Below are 21,157 nucleotides of genomic sequence, written 5' to 3'. Positions count from 1 at the left end.
TTTATTCAATTTGCTAGTGAAAAAGGAAAACTCGATAAGATGTTCAAGTATCGCCATTCCAAAATCATGTTATTTGCTTGTATGACATCCTCCTATCTGGCGATCAAAATCTTTAAGCGTAAACTTATGGGCCAAGGGCTTTATGATTAGCAAGCCATGCTACTTGGGTTTTAGGCCCTTACTCTCTCTCTCTCTCTCTCTCATGTCTTCATAATAGTTATTGGCGAAAACTGATTCAGCTTCGTTTATTTTGTGCAAAATTGACAATTCAAAAATAATTTTCCTAATCTTAATCGTTTTTTGTGGGTTAGTGTAATCCATCGAAATTAGAGAAATCTCCGTTCAACATATAGATTTTCCACGAAATAAATGAAGTCCACATCGTACAAGATTTTAAGCATTGAAATTCACTTCCCAGTCCTTATCACCACCGCCATTGGCTATTGCCACTGGCCAACCGGCTTGCCCATGGTCGATTTGAGTCATTAGCTTGCTGGTCTCACTGAAGCCCCGTAGAGATTAGAGGCACGGGCGACTTAGGTCAAGCGAAGCCAATCCGATTCTTGATAACTACAATTGTGTCACCAGCCGTTTAGATCCTGGTCTAAGTTTGCCTTAGAAGATCATACGCTAGTGTGCTCAGCGAACAAGCCTCTGATCACATCAACCAGATCCGACATCTTCCGAAAGCAGGAAATTTATTGAAAAAGCCATAAACATTTTTACCATTTACCAATTCAACCATTCCGGTCAATTTTGATTGAAAATCGTCCGACGTGGCACGATAGACATTGACCTAGACAGTTTTTGTCATTGTGTTTAAATTTGTACGAATTCATTATAATTATCATTATTATTTATAGTATTACACTTATTTTAAAGAGAAAAGAAGGAAAAAAATAAGGAAAGGAAAAGGATAATAATAATAATAATAATAATAATAATAATAATAATTCATAAAAATCAGAAATTATAAAATAACAAAAAGCTTTCATTTTAGCACCTATCGTGCCATGTAAGACAACCAATGCTAACTACATCGTTAGCGATTTATAGCTAAAATTGATAAATTGAGAAAATGTTCAAAATTAAATTGACACAATTGAAAGGCTAAGAACTAAATTGGCACAAGTGTAATAAATTTTCATTTTTTTTTAGTAATTTCACTCGGTTTTCGACGACCGATCGAGTCATCAACCAAGCCTACCACGACTCTCAATAGCATAATCTCAATCTCAAGCAAATGGCCCTGGTTTCTGGCCATTGTTACTTGTAAAAGCATGTTAAAACTTTAAGTCCGACATTTAGATAAAAGAGGAGAGCAACATTTTACTCTGACACCCACCACGGGCATGGCGTGTTTGGTGAGAATCAAACCCTTAGGCACCGGCGTAAGCCACATTCAGGGGTTTGAAACTCTCCCAACACGTTTCTCGGACTTAAGTGGGGGGGCCTTGCTGGTGGGCTGTGGGGCCAGCCTCCCTCCGGGTATAGTTGCCATCGGAAAGGGCGAAGCCCGATTACGACCGACGAATCTTGGATCATAAAAAAAAAAAACATTTTACTCCGACTCCAATTAAATTGAACTCCCTTTTAACGATGCCTTTTATCTGATTACCATCATGCGAAATTAATCATGGTCAAATACGAATTTCATTCATATTTGTACCCAGCAATCATAGGTACGAGTGAAGGGAGTTTCCTGCCACCGGCCACGTAAGAAAACACGGCCCCGAAAGAAAATGGATTGCTCTATTCATTTCACAAAAAATGTAACGTTTCTAAAAAGTATTTTTCATAAATTTATTTTCCAAGAAAATGACAATATTTTCTAATGTTCGGTTGAAATTTGAAAAAGACCTGAAAAATAGTTTTCGTTGTTTGGTATGGAAAATCGGATTTGATTTTCTCTTTGCACTTCTTTCAACAATTTTATTATTTTTATTATTTATTTTCTTTTTATAAAAATTAATTTTTGCATTTTTTGCTTTGGCAAAAAGCCAGCTTGAGCTTGGCCGGTCTCAGCGAGTTTGAGCTCACCGGCCCACATCATGGTTGATCGTCGAGGCCTGTGATCAATGAAGGAAGAAAGAGAAAGGAAAAGAAAAAGGAAAAGAAAAAGAAAAAGAAAAAGAAAAAGAATAAAAAAAATTACAAAGAAAGAAATGTAAATGAATACATGGAGAAAAGAAGAGAGTCATTTTTTCAACTTTTGAAGGCATTTTTTGGGTTGACATAAAATGTTTTTCTTGCCTCATTTAACTTCAAGAGAATTGTCAAAAAAGTCATATTGCACTTTTGCCAATTCAGTCCTAAACCTTTTGTATTTGTGTCAATTCAGTCCTAAATCTTTTTTTTTTTTTGCCAATTCAATCCTAAATCTTTTGCATTTGTGTCAATACAATATATCCAACCAACTTTGACCGGCCAAACGTTGATGTGGATGCCGGTTGGAACTGACTTGGATAATTTGTAATTATATTCTAACAATTTAAATTATTTTTTTTTCTTTCTCTCTTTCTTGTTTTTTCTTTTCTTCTTCTGCCGGTGACCGGCCAAAGGCTAGGGCCGGTGAGGCCAACCTCGGCGAAAGTCGCTGGCCTTGGCCTCTATTAGCTGCCTTAGAAAACTGATGGACACGACACGAATAAGCATTGATCGATCCTCGACTAAAATCTCAATTCTTTCGATCTTTTACTCGTTAGATAGTTATGCAAGTGCCCCCAACAACCCACCACACCCCCCCCCAAAAAAAAAAAAAAAACCAACCCCCCAAATATATTTTTTCCTATCTGACAAGAGATTCCCTGTTTAAGAAAAATAAAATAGAATAATATTCATATACTTATGTACCATAAATTAATTCTTTTCTACTTCTGTCCATGCCATGTGTTTAATTGATTTGGCTCGATGCAGCTTAGACTTTCCACAAATGGCACTGTAGCTCGTTATAACATTTGGAAATTTTCTTTTGAATGAATTTACATAGTCATATTACAGAAAAGTTAAACATGTGACCCAGAAGTTCTGGGTCAGAACCAGGCAGGACTATGACCTCTAAAGTGTTTTTAGGAGAATTCGTTGACATGACTGACGATCCCGTCGTGTGTTCATTTTGTGCTTTTAAAAGCCAGAGATGAGTTTTTTTGGCCTTCCGGTAAAATCTATTAAAAAGAAACAAAAAGTAAAAGAAAGAAGTTCTATTTAAACCAATGCACTAGATTTTGCGCTATTTGATTTTATTTTATTTTTTTGGTCGGATTGCACTATGTTATTATTTGTTCTCTTCTTTGAGAAAAATTAGCAAGCGAAGTTTCTTTCCAAAACAAGGAACTGGTCCCGACTTCAGAGCCTCTTCAATCGAACGCCAATCCTAACATGTTCGAAAGAGTTCACCAGAACTTAATATGCGTGAGACGACATGCACCTGCTTTCATTTCAAAATAGCAAAAGAGACAAACAAGTTTAATGTCCAGCAAGAACCAGATCGATACCTCGGAATATTTTTTGTGGGCAATTTCTTCTAGCAATCATGACCTTAACACGGATAGCATGATGCATACATTAGAATCCTCATTATCAACAATCTATCCAGTCGCCTAAAAGATTATGAGGACCAAAGATTTGTCTGAAACATTAGGTGAAGGAAAGGGCACCCACTGCAGCATGTAAATATCTCGTCCAAACACAACAACAAAGCCGAGCAAAGTCATCGATCTCGTAGAAGCAGGTGAGAAAACAGAGGAGTCGGAGTTGCGGTCATCTCAAGTGTGGCAGCCACCGGCAAAGAACCCCCTTAAGTTGGATGACTAGCCGGAGTGCAGCATTGCTCGAGTAGCTGGCGACCACCGGAAGACAATGGAAGTAGAGAGCGCTTGCACGATTGCCTGGTCAACGGAGCCGAAAGTCCGTGAGAAGTGACCATGAGTCGTGCGGATAATTCTTTTTTTATAAGGATATTACTTATTATTAATTAAAAAAATCATATTATTTATAGAAAGTATAGATATAGAGTATCTTTTCTTTTGACTATATCTTCTGAGAATTTCTATTTTTACTAAGAATCCCATTGTTGGATTGAATTCCAACGAATCTTTCGGGAATTCGTAAGAAACTCTTTATTTCTTTATTTATTAAAGAAAAAAATTTAGAATGTTTAGGTCGATTCGTGCGGCAATTTAGGCTTTCTTGCATGCTTTGGGATAAGAATGCTTTGTATTTCTTTTTGGATGTTCGAATGAGAGGAGGATATCTCTTTATATAGTAGAGGGTCTCGCTTTATAACCGTTGATCGTATCTCGATCTAATGGCTAATGTCGCATCTTCCCATCTAACTCACCATCGATATTAAATAGGAATATTCTAGAGCACGGGACAATTACCATTCTGCCTGCCCTTGAAAATATTCTAGAAAGCATTAGAAAAGGACACATCAGGTCTTGAGCATTTTCTCGGCCATGGGATATTGGTTGTGCCACGAAAACCTCGGTCCGTGACACTTGCAGATTGGATATTAAAGACCCAACGGAAACAAGAACTCCCTTCTCACTGGTTGTCTCATCCCTCGAAACTTATGTTAGGTATTTTAATTTCGGATGTTCACGAACTTGTTTTGAGTTAATGAAATTATCCGTACTTAGACTCAAAAAAAAAAAAATAGTTGGCGTACCCATTAGCCATGTATGGAGCAGGTTTGATCCGACGATAAGAATGATCGAGAGAGAGAGAGAGGAGCCGAAGTCTCAGAGTTATGTCCTCCTCTGCTCTCCAGAAAAGTAGACTATGGAGGCCTCGAGAGAGAAAGCGAGGTCTCAAATGTATGGTTAAGTAACCAAACTATAATCAACTGATTTGTCTCATCGTGTTATCAATACTTTTTCAAGATGGTACTTTTTTAATTATGGTTAAGTAGCATGGGAAAGGGTGGTTCATGGCCACAATGGGATATCCAGATCTGCAACATGGCTCCAACACCAGCGGCTTGTCCAGGGCTGCGAGCCCCACTGGTGGCCGACTTCAGATCTGCAGCTCCGTCCCCATGAACTTCGACTGCGTAAATGCCTAAAGAGCGTTGGACGCCTAGCACTGTTCGCCTCAGACGCGACGCCGGCAACCTGCCGGTGTTGATAGTGGAGGGGGGAAGCAATCGACTTGAACCATATGGAGGAGGAGGAAGTGGAGATGGAAGAGAAGGAAGTGCTGGGCTTGAACAAAAGACTTGTCGATTTGTGATTGACTCATAATAAAAAGATGCACGCCACGTCAGCTATTCGTGTGGCGCTCGTAGGCCACTAAGTATTTTCTCGAGGAGAAGAGAGGATATAATTTAATGTTGATGTGTATATCAATGTTCCGAGCACAAAAGCATGCCGTATGTGGACACAACAAGATTCTTTCTGTTTGTGGTCAAAGTACCATTTCATTCATATCCGTAAAAAAAAAAAAAAAAAAGTGAAACATTGCAGTTTGGACCATGACAACTTTAAAACAAGATAAGGTCCAAATAAAAAGATAAATTAAATAACAAGATAAATCATCAGAACAAAGTCAAGGGTCACACACTCGAAAAACAAATCTATAGCTTCTTCAAATCAAAATTGACGGCCGATCACCGATTCCGTCTTCAATAATGAGCATACATCGAGATTTTCATTTGTTGCTATGACTTTACCTATTGGCATTGCATGTCTAAGTCCTGCGTCCCCAACACCATCGCCATACGTAATGAAAAGATTAAACGAGTATAGATCCGACACTAAGACCGAAACCTTCATGAGGCTCATCTGATGTTATTTGAAGCTGGACTTGTACACTAACGAAATCCGAGGGAAGCGAAATCCAGAAAACATAGCTAAAAAACTCCACAAAACCGGAGAAAGAAGCTTCTGGATCTAGATTAGATCGGAAGAAAAAGGCTCCACAAACGGGAGGAAAGCAAGAAATAAAGAACTAAAATAGTTAACAAAAAGAAGAAGGGAGGGGAGGGAGAGATCTAGCTCAAACTCTCCATCTATAGAGATAGAATAAGTAGGGGTGAGCGGTTCCGGGTTCCTTACAAGTTCAATTTGGAACCTAGAACTTACCCGTCGAAACAGGTTCTTTATTTTTTGAAACCCGGAACCTACCCGTCATACCTTGGAACCTGGAACCTACCCCATCACCGGTTCTAGGGTCGGTTCCAGGTACCCGAGAACTTATCAATTTCTTTTATTTTCTTTTATTTTTGCATTTTTAATTAAGCAAAATAAGAGTGAACGCTATAACATTTAAGAGAAAGTAGATGTGAGTGATTTTAGACTATGTACATGTTACATTTAAAACCCGAAATCAATCTATTGGAACACGAAACCTAAAAATTTGTTTGGCTCCAAATCATACATTCATCATCGGATGCCATAGAACATTGTATAATCGTGCAAAAACATATATCAAGAAAAATATAAAAATTTATTTCAGAATCTAAGGTCCAGGTTCCGGGTTCTATGAAGTGGAACCCGAAACCTACCCCATTGGAACAGGTTTCTCCATTTTTGGAACCTAGAACCTACCCTGCATACATTGGAACCCGGAACCGGATCGGGTCCTACAGGTTCCGGTTCCAGGTTCTCGGTTCCACCTTAGAACCATGCTCACCCCTAAGAATAAGGGAGTTGTGTGAGATGAGAAAGAGAGAGAATGGAGATGGCGGCTAGAGTTTGTGGGGGAGAATAGCGTGGATTGGCAGCTACTAATAACATAGTAGAATTAAGAATGCAAAGATTAATTTACCAAAATTAATATGTAAAAGCCATACAAAAATCTGTAAAAGTAGGTATTAAACAAGTTGGCATAGGTACAATTTTGTCATAAATGTTTACGGCTTATTTTGAAACTAATTTCATACATCAATCTTTAAAAGTGAGTCAAATTGTGCAGACATCATTTTCCACTACATTGATCCTTGCCTTAGATGTGCTAGTGGGGACCTTCTTTATGTTCATACAATGCTGGAAACTTGTATTGTAACCATTGAGCTTCTTTTACAGCATTGATAAAATTAGCTAAATATTGGGTTATACTAGCTAGATAGTTAATTAGATGTACTTAATTTAAATATATGTATTAAAATTAATTATACTCTCTTTTATGTGAACAGTTATAAAGGCCTCATTCTGGCTGGCTAGATTAGGGGAATTAATGGGAACAACCCTACATAAAAAAAGGGAAAATATCAAAAAAAGTTTTAAATATATTGTATTGGTCCCAATTTAATCATAAACCTTTCAATTGGATTAATTTAGTTCTAAACATTTTTGCATTAGTACTAATACCGTCCATCTAGCCAATTTAGGTTGAAACCCCTGATGTGACCACCGGCTGTCCTACATGGCATATCAATGTTTTAGAAAGAAAGCTGTAGAAGACACATCAATGCCTCCAGAGATAAAGTCTTGTCGAATCACAACCTAGCTACAAAGAAGAACAACACTTAAAGTGGTTTATGCACTACAAAATTGGAATTAATTACGATAAATATAGAAAGATGCAAACAACTTGATCAATGGTGATGGAATTGTGGTCACCCGGAGACCACAAAAAAAAAAAAACCATAAAAAAATCAAATTCCAATTCCACTCAAAAAAGAGTGAAATGTACTGGCATTATTTTAACTTAACACAAGTTGTCAATATTGGATAAATATTTGAGCTTCAACTTATGTTTTTATATTAAGAGTTAATGAGAGAAAGAGTCTAAACTAGCCCATATCACACAAATTACAATGGCAGGGACCACATGCATATTTAATGAAGAGGATTTTATTTTAAAATTGTACATTAGTCAACCTAATCGAAGCTTTAATACGTCTTAATTATATTAAATTTTAGTTTTGTAAAGCTACGTTGGCTTCTTTATGTTGATAATTATGTGTACTAGGAATAGAACGGGCTTAATTACACTAGAATCCCATGAACCAATGGGTTCACCTATAAGAACGTAATATTAAATAAACTATTGTCCTTCAAATAAAGATGTGCATTAAAAATACTTATTTATTTGAGCCCGTGTCGACTCCCAATTACTCCTTTTTGTCCGTAGCCTCGGGTGTGATGGAGAATGTTGAATTTTATATCAGCAAGTTGCCAAATTGTGACTTTATTTCCCAAGCATTTTTTTTTTGGACCTACACATTTTGCTTTTGCATCATTAAACATTGCTTCATCGCCACCACCAACAAAAAATGCACTTTGCACGTATATTTTCACATCTCAAGAAGCCTAGCTCGCAAGTACAATGAACCGCTGCATTTTCGTCTTTAATTGGCCGGATTGTCAACATTTTCGATTGAGGCTAGTGGTTGCATACACCCACAATGGGAAGAGGAACCGTATGAATGAGCCATGTTAGGAACACTAAAAGTTTACTAAAATTTGTGCACTAAATAAATTGGTTATCGGGACAAGTGGTAATCGGGTTCGTCGTTCCCACTCAAGATTCGAGTTCGAAGCACCACCCTTGACCCATTGTATTGTGGCCACTTCCAGGAGCAACAGAGCAGCGTGTCTTCCGCATGTGTATAATATTTAAGCTATCTAGTTACGTCTAAGCATCGAGATATGGTGCGGTATGATATGTGTATTGTAAATGTGCCTAGCACCCAATATGAAGCCGTTAAACCACTTTTAAGTAAAATCTCTTAATACTTTTACCTAGGTTTACCATATTCCTTTTACTAATATCTCGATGATACAAAAATAATAAAAAATGCTCCTTGAGTAATATTGATTCTTTTCTTACCACAGAGAAAAAAAAAGTACAAAAAAAGATTACAACTTTTTGTGTACTTTAGATTTTTTCTTATTTTGAACCCTCTTGCCAGAGAATAATCTCCTTTTTCTAATCCTCCTCTCTTTCCTCTCCATCACCGTCCAGTGCGCGACTTCGCGAACCCGCAGACGTACAAGCACTTCGTCAAGACCTGCCACATGAGGGAAGGCGACGGCAGGGTCGGGGTCGGGAGCGTGCACGACGTCGCCGTGATCACGGGGTTGCCGGCCTCAACGAGCGCGGAGAGATTGGAGGTCCTTGACGACGAGAGGCGCGTGCTGAGCTTTAGGGTTAACGGAGGCGACCATTGGCTTCGCGACTTACTGCTCGGTGACCTCTGTGAATGCGGTGACGATGAATGAAGAAGACAGGAAGGCCGTGACTTTGGTTTTGGAGTCTCACGCCGTGCAAATCCCCGAAGGGAACACTTGTGAAGACACCAAGCTTTTCGCCGACACCATAGTGAAGTTGAACCTGCAAAAGCTCGAAGAGAGAGTCATGGCTTCTTTGTAGAAAGAGACAATGGAGGAGGACATGCACGATGGTGATGAAAAGTGCTGATGATGACTCGTGATGACGGTCAACTTCCAATTGTGGGAAGAAATTACTTGTAAATGTAAATCAAAGTTTTGATTTCTGAATGATGTTGCTAATTATGTATGTGAATCATTTCACATTACGCGTTAATTATGTATGTTGCGTATCATTTTGAATACTCTAGTTCCTACGTGTTTATATACTAAATTATGCAAAATCGGGGTGATGCGTGCCTTCTAGATTTTTCTTCTTCTTTTTGTCGTGTTCTTTTCGGAGTAAATTTCATTTGGTGTCTCATTACCCCTAACAAATATTTTTATGAACGGTAGAGTCGATGTATATATTGTTAGGATTCGATACACAATCAAATCGAAGTAAAACGTAAATCGAGAATGAGAAGTTGAGACACGAGATTTTATCATAGCTCACCCATAAACAAGAGCTACATCCAGCAGAAGATTTCACTATAATTAGCACCACACGCCTTTCGTTATATCACTCAATTACAGACAAAATATATATAGCAGTATAGTTATTCAGAAGCTCGAGCCCAAACTACTAATGAAAAATTACAGGCTTAAATCGTAAAAGCCCTATGATATCCAAGGGGCACTGCCCTCTTGAGACGCATGCTGGGATGGCTTCCCCGGACCCCCTCTCCCCCCAATCAGCATGGAGCGAGACCCACGTGTTTTCCTATCGCGGGGGAGTATGAATCACATCCCAACATATATTACTTGAACAGGGTACTTCTCCTAAACTGTTCTCGAGAAAAATAAAAAATCGAATCATCAATTCAACAAATTGATGAAAGTTCAGTGAATGTAGATCGGTGATATTAATGAACCTCAAAAGTTGATGTTATATATGTCGGATTTACACGGGATCTTGCTCTTGGCATCTCGCCCTCGATCGAACGTCAACCATAAAGGAATTTAGCAATGGTACAGTTAGTATTTCGTACCATTTTCTTAGTTTCGGTTAACTATTATTTTCTTAGTTTAATGTTCTTTTTTTTTTTTTCCACAAATCATAATGAGGAATTGAAATGGAGAAATTTTTTGCGTCTAACTTTCAGTGTTGGTCAAGTTCAGCTTTTTTGGTACATCAACCTCTGATTCTGAAGAATGTAATTTATCTAAGTTATCCTCCACAAAAATACTTCCACTCGTGCACGCAAATTAATGTGCTTGTTGAGTTAGGCTAACCTATTCATCATCAGCGGTCTAATCAATAAGATGAGGAAAACTCAACTATGGTATTTCAGGAGTTTAGGGTTTACCAACTTAAAGGTGGATTTAATTCCTATTTGCCTAAAAAGGAAAAATTTGTCAAAAAAATCATAAACTTATTGCACTTTTGTCAATTCGTTCTTAAATTTTTCTATTTTGTCAATTGAATGCTAAACATTTTCACACTTTTATAATTGAATCCATTCGGCCAAATTTAACTGAAAATTATTAACATGAACGCCAGTTATCTTACATAGCACAATTGGCACTAACATAAATAATTTTCATATTTCTTTTTCTTCTATTTTTTTTCCCTCCTTTCTTCTTTCTTTTGTTGGTGGCCGGCCACCAGCCACAAGCGATGGCCGGACGGGCTGGCCACGCCTTAGGAAAGGGTCGAGGTTGCCCTCCATAGGAATATCGTTGCCAAGGATGAAGCCGCGAAGCAAACAAAATGGGATCGATTCCTTGCGGCTTTGGCAGAGGCCGGAGCTTTCCGCTTCATGACCGCCCTGTCAACAGCCTAGTTGTTTGGAATTAGGGTTATGAAGTGTGTATAGCAATTATAGAGGCAGATACGATTGAAATTGGCAGCACTTTTTTTTTTTTTCGGTGAAAGGGAAGGGTTTTAATTTCCCTTTCATCTCCTTGATGTGGGGGTTGAAGAGAGATTTCTCTTAATTTTTTTTTTGTCTTCTTTTGCTGAGTGATTTGTATAGTTATATTTTAAACGAAATTTTAAATTAATACGTATATCAACTTTGTATTGTATCTGTAGTAGTGGAATTTCTCACGGGTACCATTATATGAAGATAATGGAGACGTGCGAAAACATACGGCTTCAAATCTTGTATAATCTCATTTTGGTAGAGTGAAGAAAAGGAGCTTTGGAAAAATCACCTCGCGACGTCGTTGCCCTCCACGGGCGAGGACCGGCTTGCCATCGCTTGTGACTAGCAAAAGGAAGAAGAAAAGAGAAAAAAATAAAAATAATAACAAATAAAAAAATTAAATATTATTAAAATTTGTCCATGCCAGCGATGGTTGTACTACGTAAGACTACTGCCATTCACGTAAGCAATATTCGGCCCAAATTGGCCGAATGGGCTCAATCTACAAAGTATGAAAAGATTTAGGACTCAATTGAAAAAATTAAAAAAGATTATGACTAAATTGACAAAAGTATAATAGGTTTGAGATTTTTTGACAATTTTCCCCGTAAAAAGCGATCCACGTTAAAAAATTTCCTTAGCATATCGAGGGAAAGCATTAAGAAAAGCGTGATTTCTTCCATCATTTCTATTCGAGAAAACTTTCTCCAATCAGTTAAGTTTGCATGGATGTGCCTACGCGATGTCCACCACTGATAATCCCTCAAATCAGAGGCGTGGTTTGAGAAAGAAGGACTTAGAAAAATATAGCCTTTACCAATAACATTTGCTGTGATTTTTCTCACTAGGAATTTCTCAAAAATATGCATGAACAGATTGAAGATCGAGAAATTTAGAAATCATTGATCAATCTCATGCCAAAACCATAGAATTCGTATTAATTGCGATTAATCGCATTGAAAGGGAAAAAAAGGTTATGTATAGAGTAACCCCGTGGGCATACAAGGTAGGACAACATTATTTTTATTTTTCCTTTTTCACGTAAGCAAACGACGTCGGTTCGAGTCTTGACATGTTGCGAAAAGATGGTAAACATGTATAAAGTTACGGGCAAACTTTATATGTTTTCGATTAGGAATGAATCTTTTTTAGTTAGATCCACACTGACTATTAGCTACTAACATTGCCCAAGCAGCCATCTTTTTGTCCATGTGCTGCCTTGCTTTCATTCAATTTCATAATGAAGAAAAAGTAAAAATTTCTAATAAGATGTTCGTGAATCGCCTTTCCAAAATCATGTTATTTGCTTGTATGGCATCCTCCAATGTGGCGATAAGAACTTAGAAAAGATTTAAGTGTAAACTTACGGGCCAAGGGCTCTGTAATTAGCAAGCCATGCTACTTGGGTTTTAGGCCCTTATCTTCTCTCTCTCTCTATCTCTCTATGTCATTTTCTAATATGTCTTCATAATAGTTATTGGTGATACAGCCTCCATTTGTTTTTGTAGAAAATTGACAAATGAAAAAATAATTTTCCTAATCTTAATCGCTTCTTATGCCTTAGTATAAGCCATCGGAATTAGAGAAATCGTCATTCGAATTATTGATTTGTCAAGAAACAAACGGAGTCTACACGGTGTAAAATTTTAAGCGCTGAAATTCCTTTGCACGATCCTCATTACCACAACAACCACCATCATTGGCCACTACCACTGGCCAACCGGCTTGTCGACTGCCGATTTACGTCTTTAGCTCGGTGGTCTCACTAAAGCCATTTAGAGATTAAAGTCGAATCCTGCTTGGGGGGCTTAGGTCAAGCGAGGCTAATCTGATTCTTGATAACTACAATTGTGTTATTCGCTAGACAGAGCTTGGTCTAAGTTTACCCTAGAAGTGTTAGGGTACGGTTTATACTTTCTAATGACATGAAAGCAAGTAGGTCCCACTTCAGCGGGAGTTACAAGAGGGCAGCCCCTGGACAGTAGAGGGCTTTTACGATTTAAATCTATAATTTTTCATTAATAGTTTGGGCTTGAGCTCATAAATAGCTACTGCTAAGTATGAACCAAGATAAAATCTCATGTCTCAATTTCTCTTTCTCGCTTTCTCGCTTTTTTCATTGCGATTGTGCGTCAAATCTTAACAAGAAGATCACACGCTAGGACTCAATGAACAAGCCTATGATCCCATCAACCGGATCCCACGTCTTCCGATGATCAGAAAACTATAAAAAAAAAAATCATAAATATTTTTATGATTTGCCAACTTAATTCATAATGATTTGACATTTTAGCCATTCCAGCTAATTTTGGCTAGAAATCTCTGATGTGGCGATTTAGTCGGCGTTGGTCATCTTACGTGGCCCGGCAAACATTAACTTGGGTATTTTTTGCAAATTTTTAATTTTTTTGTAAAGAGAAAAGAAGAAAAAAAGGAAAAGAAAATGCAAAGAGAAGGAATAATACTAATAAAAATAACATTATTTCAAAAAGTGTCCACGTCAAAATATACCATACTACATAGGATAATCGATGTTGACTAAATCATCGTGTCGTTGATATTTGAGCAAAATTGTCAAATCGTCAAAAATTTTAAGACAAAATTGACAAAATTAAAAGGTATACGACTCAATTGGCAAATCGTTAAAATGTTTAGGACTAAATTTGCCAAATTGAAAGGATTATAATTGAATTGACACAAATACAATAGATTTATAACTTTTTTGGTTAATTTTCCCTCCAAGGGCTAGACTCGGTTTCTGACGGCCGCTCTTGCCATCGACCAAGCCAACCACGACTCTCGTGAGTCGAACCTCGATCTCAAGCAAATGAGCTTGGGTCCTGGCGATTGTCCCTGTAAAAGCATGTCCAAACTGTTAAGTTGGACATTCAGATAAAAGAAGAGAGCAGCATTTTCCTCCAACTCAGATTGAATTGAACTCCCTTTTAACAATGTCTTTTATCGGATTACCAACATGCAACCTTAATCACAATTAAATATAAATGACATTCATCTCCGGAACCGACTAATCGTAGGTACGAGTAGCGGGGTGTTTCCTTCCACCAACATCGTGAGAAAATGGATTACAATTAATTTGGAAATGGACCCATGAACCCACTATCACTTAATTTAGAAATTACTATCTCCCTCTCTCTCTCTCTCTCTCTCTCTTCTTCTTTTTTTCCCCTTTTCTTCCTCGAGGATTTTACAGGATAACAGAGTATCTTTCCAACGATTTGATAAGCACGCTCAAGAAATTTAGTTGAAATTCCTTTCATCCTTATTAGCAAGCTGTGAAGTTTGACTTGAGATTCTCTGATTACGACTTGACGAGCCACGATTGGGTGCCTTAGAAAACTGATGGACACGATGCGAACAAGCGTCCATCGATCCTCGACCAAACATCAACGAATCTCGATCCGTTCGATTTTACATTTGTTCCTATCTGACATGCAATGAGTTTTGATTCTCGATGAAAAATCTAGATATCCATCCATCCAATTATGCATGAACTTTCATGCATTTAGCTATCTCTTAAGAGTTGGTTATCAAGACAAGTGCTCGACTCAAGCGCGGCAGATTTCGTGTTCTATTACAACTTTTTTTTTTTAATTCTAATTAATTCTGAAATCGGGCTTGCCGCCTCGTGAACAGTGCGTGCATCGCACATTTGCTTTATTGGTCAAGCTTATTGTATAATAAGGGGAAAATTATTCGAAAATTTCTAAACTTGTTGCATTCTCGCCAATTTAACTTTAAATATTTTAAAAGTGTCAATTGAGTTATAAACATCTTCACGTTTTGTCGATTGAATCCATTCCATTAATTTTGATTGGAAATTTTTTGACGCGTGCGTTGACCATCCCACGTGGCAAAACCGGTGCTAACGTTGATAATTTTCAATAATATTTGTATCTATCTATTTATTTATTTATTTTAACTATGGTCGGGTGAGGGTTGCCCTCGGTCGCGTCCGCAATAGCCTCACCCAACAGTCAATAAGAGCTCGACGTCCCTTGCTGGCCACACTAAAAATAATAATAATAATAAAATAATACAATAATTGATAATTTTTTTTAAAATTTAAAAAATTATTTATCGTAACGATTTTCGATCAAAATTAATCCGATGAATTCAATTGGCAAAATATAAAAAAAGTTTACGATTTAATTAATAAAATTAAAAATTTTATGACTAAATTAACAAAAGCGCAATACATTAAAAAAAAATTTGATCGATTTTTCTTATAACAAGTGTCTCCAAAGCATGCAAAACTTTTCAATATGCGAAGTATCTTCCCCTTAAAGATAACCGCAGGAGACGTTACCGGTATTGGACAATACACGTAGACGATTGTTCATATGGAATCGTACAAATCCCGCAAGTCGGATGTCTGAAATTGCAATATATACATATATATATACACACATTTTTATGCACAAATTAAAAAAAAAAATAAAAAGAAGAAGGTCGAGGCATGCAGAGAGGGACGAATTATTACAAAGTTTGGGTGGGGCCCCCAGCTTGTGCCCCACGAGACTACGACACGTGGCTATCGCGCTCACCCCCCACTACTCAGGCAGAGCGTGAATAGATTTCCATTGCTGTCCCGTGTGGGGGTGTGCACTCCAGTACAGTGAGTACAGTGGTCTCTCTGCTGATGGGGTCGCGCCACGTGTCCGAGATGACAGTGGGACCCGGAGCCCTGACGGCAATGCGAAGCTACGATTCTTCGCCTCGTTGGTCCGCCCGTTCATCATCTCTCTCTCCCCACCCCCTGGCTCCCCGATCGGGACACTCTGAGGGCTGCGATGCGACCTGTCAGGGATTTTCAACGGTCCCGATCAGGTCCAGGAATTCGCGGGGGGGAATGAATGATGCGACCCCTGGCTTCGAGTGGGGCGCTTGCTTTGTTCGCACGCGAGCTTTTCCGGCTCGGCGGCTCCTCCGTGGCTCGATTAAGCGCGCCTCGATTAATCGCTGATTAGCGGCGATCAAGCTTTCGGCAGGAGACTTGGCCCGAGCCGAGCCGATGGAGCTGATTGCCCGGCCATTCGTTACGTAATTATCGTGCGATAGAGACGTTCCTTATCTCGGGGAACATATCGACGGGGACCAATTTCTTTTTGACTGTCTAAAGTGGATGATTAATCGAGTGTGCGAAGGAAAGGGGAAGAAGAGGTCACGACCACTCGGTCTAAATTAGCTGCTAAACCACGTAATAATAATACTGTTTGAAATCGGAGTACGTGGAAATTTCATTTGTGGCCCCTTTTTCACGACTTAAAATCATTTACATTTTCGACATTTCTCACGTGAATTTTAATCCAATTTTATTCACAATATCCGACATTCATTTATGAATAAGATTAGTCGCGTCACATAACATATTTACGAGATCATGAAACTCTCTTTAAATAAGTACTTAAAAGCCGACGCTTGTTGTTATTTGAATCCCGGTGCTTGGACATAGACACGAGTTAATTTTCTCTCCCGATGTCGCGTGCCATTGAATATGATTGAAAAATTAACTGACTCTCAACTAGTGTGTTTTGGAATTCGTCTCGTCCAAATTTAAAATTAACGAGACATGGCAGGCGTCCTTGTAATTTAAATAAGATGTCGAAGGCTTAATAAAATATTGAGATGTAATGATGTTTTAAGGTTAATCAAGCACGTGCCATCATTCGAGTTTGACATTTCTTCCGGGTTGGGGGGGGAATAATTGCAAGTGAGTGCGCGAGCGAACAAAAGCCCCGATTCATGCCTCCCTTGGAGGATCTAGAAAGGCTAAAAGCCCCGTAAAAAGAATCGTTTTCTGTAAAACCGTTGTTCGATCAAAATACGTTTGAGGTCGGCTCGCTTTCTTGATTAGCGCATATGCGTCCCTGTCCAGATCAATGGACAAAGCTCCTCGCTCACTTTTAGCCATCTCAGAATAAATTAAGTCCCATTATTCTCTGTGATCTAGAGAGAGAGAGAGAGGAGAGAGAGAGCCTTCTATTTCAAGTCAGTGCTTGTTTATCTCACGCGGAGATGGAAGCTTGATCGTCGTCCTCTCTCTCTGTCTCTCTGTCTCTCTCTCTCAGGCCCAAGACTTTTCAGAGGGGCTTCTTGTCTGCAACATCTGTCTGTTTCCAGAAACCAGTAGCTTCTTCACATCTCGCTGTTTCTTTTGTCCTCTTCCTTTCTGGGGGTCTGTGAAGTTTCTTGAATGGTCTGCTTTGGATCGTGGTGCTGAATGTTTGCAGTGCTTTCGCTGTTTTGATTTCTGGGGAGTTTTGAGTCTTGAATTTCTTGATGATAGTTGCGGTGTTCTCTTTCTTACGAGAGTCCATGTGTGAATCCGCTGTCTGAAACGGAGATAGTCTGTCTTCCTCTTGTCCTCTTGCCAACTTCTCTCCTGTTACACTTCGCCGCTTCACATCGCGACTTGAAAATATAAAAAAAAAAACAAGCTCAACTTTCTTCACGGATTCCTCCGAAAACCCTGTCTGAACTCTGGACACTCCAATCCCAATCTCTCCTCTTCAGCTGAACCTAACCGGGACAAGAATCGGTTTCGCACATGCCCTTTGAGCTCTAACTCACAGATTCACTCTCAAAATCGAGTCTTTTTGGCCTCAAAACCACTGATTTCGACCATTTTCGGTCCCCGAAACTTTCAGAACTTGAACTTCTTTTCTTTTTTCTTTTTTGGGTGAGCCGCGCTCGAGAAGGAAGTGAGAAAATGCAACAAGACCCGTCATCACTGTTTCAACCCACGACGAGGCCTCAATTCCCAGAGCAAGAACAGCTGAAATGCCCTCGCTGCGACTCCACCAACACCAAGTTCTGCTACTACAACAACTACAACCTCTCTCAGCCGCGCCACTTCTGCAAGAGCTGCCGTCGCTACTGGACCAAAGGCGGCGCCCTCCGCAACATCCCCGTCGGCGGCGGCACCCGGAAGGCCACCAAACGGGCCTCCTCCAAGTCCAAGCGTCACAATGCCGGGTCTGGTTCGGATGCGGGCGCGGACCACCCGCAAGCCACTGGGCCGAGCCAGGCCCAGAATGGGACCGCCGAAGAACCGTCACAATCTCCGCCGAGCTTTGTCGGGCCGACGTTGGATCTGGATCCGGCCCGGATTTACGGCTTGCCATTCGACCTGGAAAGGAGGATGCTTGATGTGTCCGGAACCTTCAGCTCGCTCCTGGGGACGAGCGGGCAGTTCATGAGCATCTTGGAGGGTCCGAATTTAAACGCCCCGGGGGCGAGCGTGGTGCGTTTCGGAGGGCTCGGGGACGAAGCCAAACCTGCCAATGTCCGTGCCCCCGGGTCGGCGGCTCGCGATTCGGGTGCAACGGACGGGCCAGAGAATTTCATGGACATCCAGAACGGGGATTCGGGTTGCTGGACCGGAGGGAACGGATGGCCCGACCTGGCGATCTATACTCCGGGTTCAAGTTTTCACCGATAGAGAGAGAGAGATTGCTAAATTCGGTCGATTCTCTATTCCTTTTGTTGTCCCTCTTCCCTCATTTCTGTTCATGTGACTGAGCTTCCTGGAATCGGAATGTAGCATGAGAAAATGGAAGGTTCATTATACACCTTAGTATATATATATTCATAGGTATGCTTGGCCTTTGGTTTTTGTTTTAGCCCCCTTTTGTGCTGGATCTATGTTGTCCAAAAAACTCACTTATGTAACTAAATTACAAATTACAGTAGGGTTTGTGATATAAGGTTGTCTTGCACTTTGCAGTGTTTTTGACTTTTTTTAACCAAGAAGGAAGCTGATGTTTCTCCATTGCATTGGAAGAGAGAGGAATGCAGCATTTGGCATTGCTTCTGTGCTTGGTTCTTTAGGAATTCAAAAGTCAATTTTATGAACATGGGGCTGGTGATGATTCGAGATGATGAGGCATGTTCTGACTGAGATGATGAGGTGGGTGAGTGGGGGCAACAAGAGCCTTGGTTCTAGTTTGAATGGGATTTGGCGGTTTGTCTAGTAAAGCATGGACAAAAAAAATAGCCGTGATGTGATCTCATTTGGATAATTATCTTATTACGCGGAAGTTTCTATCTTTGTCGCCCCCACTTTTTTTATTCTGTTAAGTGGTGGTGGCCAAATCGCCCACTCCCTTTCAACTTCTCAAGGAGTCAAAAATGAAATTTGGTTTTTAGTGCTGGAAGAAGAAGGTGCTCTGGGATCGCTCTTCTTCTCGTTAGATGATATTACTGTTGCTAGTGCTACTTAGCATTGACTATGTGAAATTCCTCCTGAAAGAAATTGTGGGATGGAGAAGGTTAATTGGCGATCTTCGGTGATCTCCAATGTCTAATAGGATATTTGACAAACCCCTTGTTTCGGGTATACATAACCGGTAGGCCTGTCCTGATGTTAAAGAGTTTGTTTAGTATTTTAATGCAAATGGGCCGAAGCCAAAGAGAAAAGTGCTTACTTTAAGGGTCGGTTTCGGGAAAATGAATAATTTGAAAAATATTTGTATAGAAATGATCGCTTACATTGCTTTCTATCTTATTTTAAAAAGTCTATGGCAATCTTCATTTCTCACTTTCCTATTTTTACTTTTATCTTTCTCGGAACAAGTTTGAATATCGTTGGTCTTTGTTCCACTCCCTTGTCTCTACTCCTCGGCATTATCCGATTCAATAGCTTGAATCTTGAGACATTCTTCAAATCAATTATAGACTTTGCTCAGGTAGGTATACAAATAATACTTCCATGTTTGAGAATTTCACCTTGTATGACTCAAACAAAACCTCGAATATTAGTTTGGTTGCGGGGTTTCTAGGAAAGCCTCATCAAATCTGTGATAGCAATAGCAAACATGCCCAATTCTTCATCCCCGTGAAAGGGCCACCTGTCCCGGCTAGGGGTGAGCGGTTCCAGGTTCCTCACAGGTTCCACCCGGAACCCGGAACCTACCCGTCTCGCACAAGTTCCTCTTTTTTGGAATCTGGAACCTATCCATCATATCTTGGAACCCGGAACCTACCCCGTCACAGGTTCTAGGGTCGGTTCCGTGGTACCCGAGAACCTATCAATTTCTTTTATTTTTTCATTTTTAGTTAAGCAAAATAAGAATGAACGCTACAACATCTAAGAGAAAGTAGATGTATGTGGTTTTAGGTTCAGTATAAATTACATTTAGAACCCGAAACCAATACATTAGAACACGTTTATCATTTTTTGGAATCCGAAACCTAAAATTTTGTTTGGCTCCGGATTATATACTCATCATCGGGCGCCATAGAACATTGTAGGATCATGCAAAAATATATACTAAGAAAAATATAAAAAATTATTTTAAAATCTAGAGTCCAGGTTCCAGGTTCCGGGTTCCAGGTTCCAAGTAGTGGAACCCGAAACTTACCCATTAGAACAGGTTCTTAAATTTTTGGAACCCGGAACCTATCCTACATACCTTGGAACCCGGAACCGGACCGGATTCTACAAGTTCCGATTCCAGGTTCTCGGTTCTACCCTGGAACCATGCTCACCCCTAGTCTTGGCCCCTTCATAAAAGGAAGTGGTCTTTGCTGCAAGAGCTGGTTCGAATGGAAATCCAATTGAGATCCTGGTGAGACGATACAATCGTATTCAATTTTGAGCAATCATTTCAAGAAAAAAGGTTACAATCATGTGGCTACTGGTGTTCTAATAGTTATTGATTCTCATATAACGGAATTACCTTTAGATTCTGTTTGTTTCATAGAAAACACCTTCTCGGAAAACGTTTTAGATTTTCGGCATTTCATTTACGGAAAATAAACTAGTTTAGGAAAACATTTTCTATTCATGAAAAAAAAAACTTCAAAAGTGAGGAAAATGTTTTCTTTTTTTGAGAAGTGAAAATCATTTTCCTCATCTTTCCTTCTTCCTCTCTTTTATACTTCCTTGACTTATAATTATTTTTTCACTATGTTTTCATTTTCTATCTATTTTTAAAAAAATTAAAAAAA

The 21,157-nt window shown here is 39.4% G+C and overlaps 1 protein-coding gene and 1 pseudogene across 1 annotated transcript; both read left to right on the top strand.

Moving 5' to 3' along the window:
• Positions 1-5,057: 5,057 nt before the first annotated feature.
• On the top strand, positions 5,058-9,318 carry LOC115728733 (annotated as a pseudogene).
• LOC115728735 (dof zinc finger protein DOF3.1-like) lies at positions 7,385-18,909 on the top strand. The gene is made up of 2 exons (XM_030659103.2): positions 7,385-7,395; positions 17,644-18,909. Exon 2 carries the CDS (start codon positions 17,916-17,918, stop codon positions 18,645-18,647), a length of 732 nt encoding a protein of 243 aa, XP_030514963.1. The 5' UTR covers positions 7,385-7,395; positions 17,644-17,915; the 3' UTR covers positions 18,648-18,909.
• Positions 18,910-21,157: the final 2,248 nt, after the last annotated feature.

Source organism: Rhodamnia argentea, chromosome 8 (genome assembly GCF_020921035.1).
Source record: "Rhodamnia argentea isolate NSW1041297 chromosome 8, ASM2092103v1, whole genome shotgun sequence".
Classification (NCBI taxonomy): Eukaryota; Viridiplantae; Streptophyta; class Magnoliopsida; order Myrtales; family Myrtaceae; genus Rhodamnia; species Rhodamnia argentea.
This window is presented reverse-complemented; position numbering and strand designations above follow the sequence as displayed.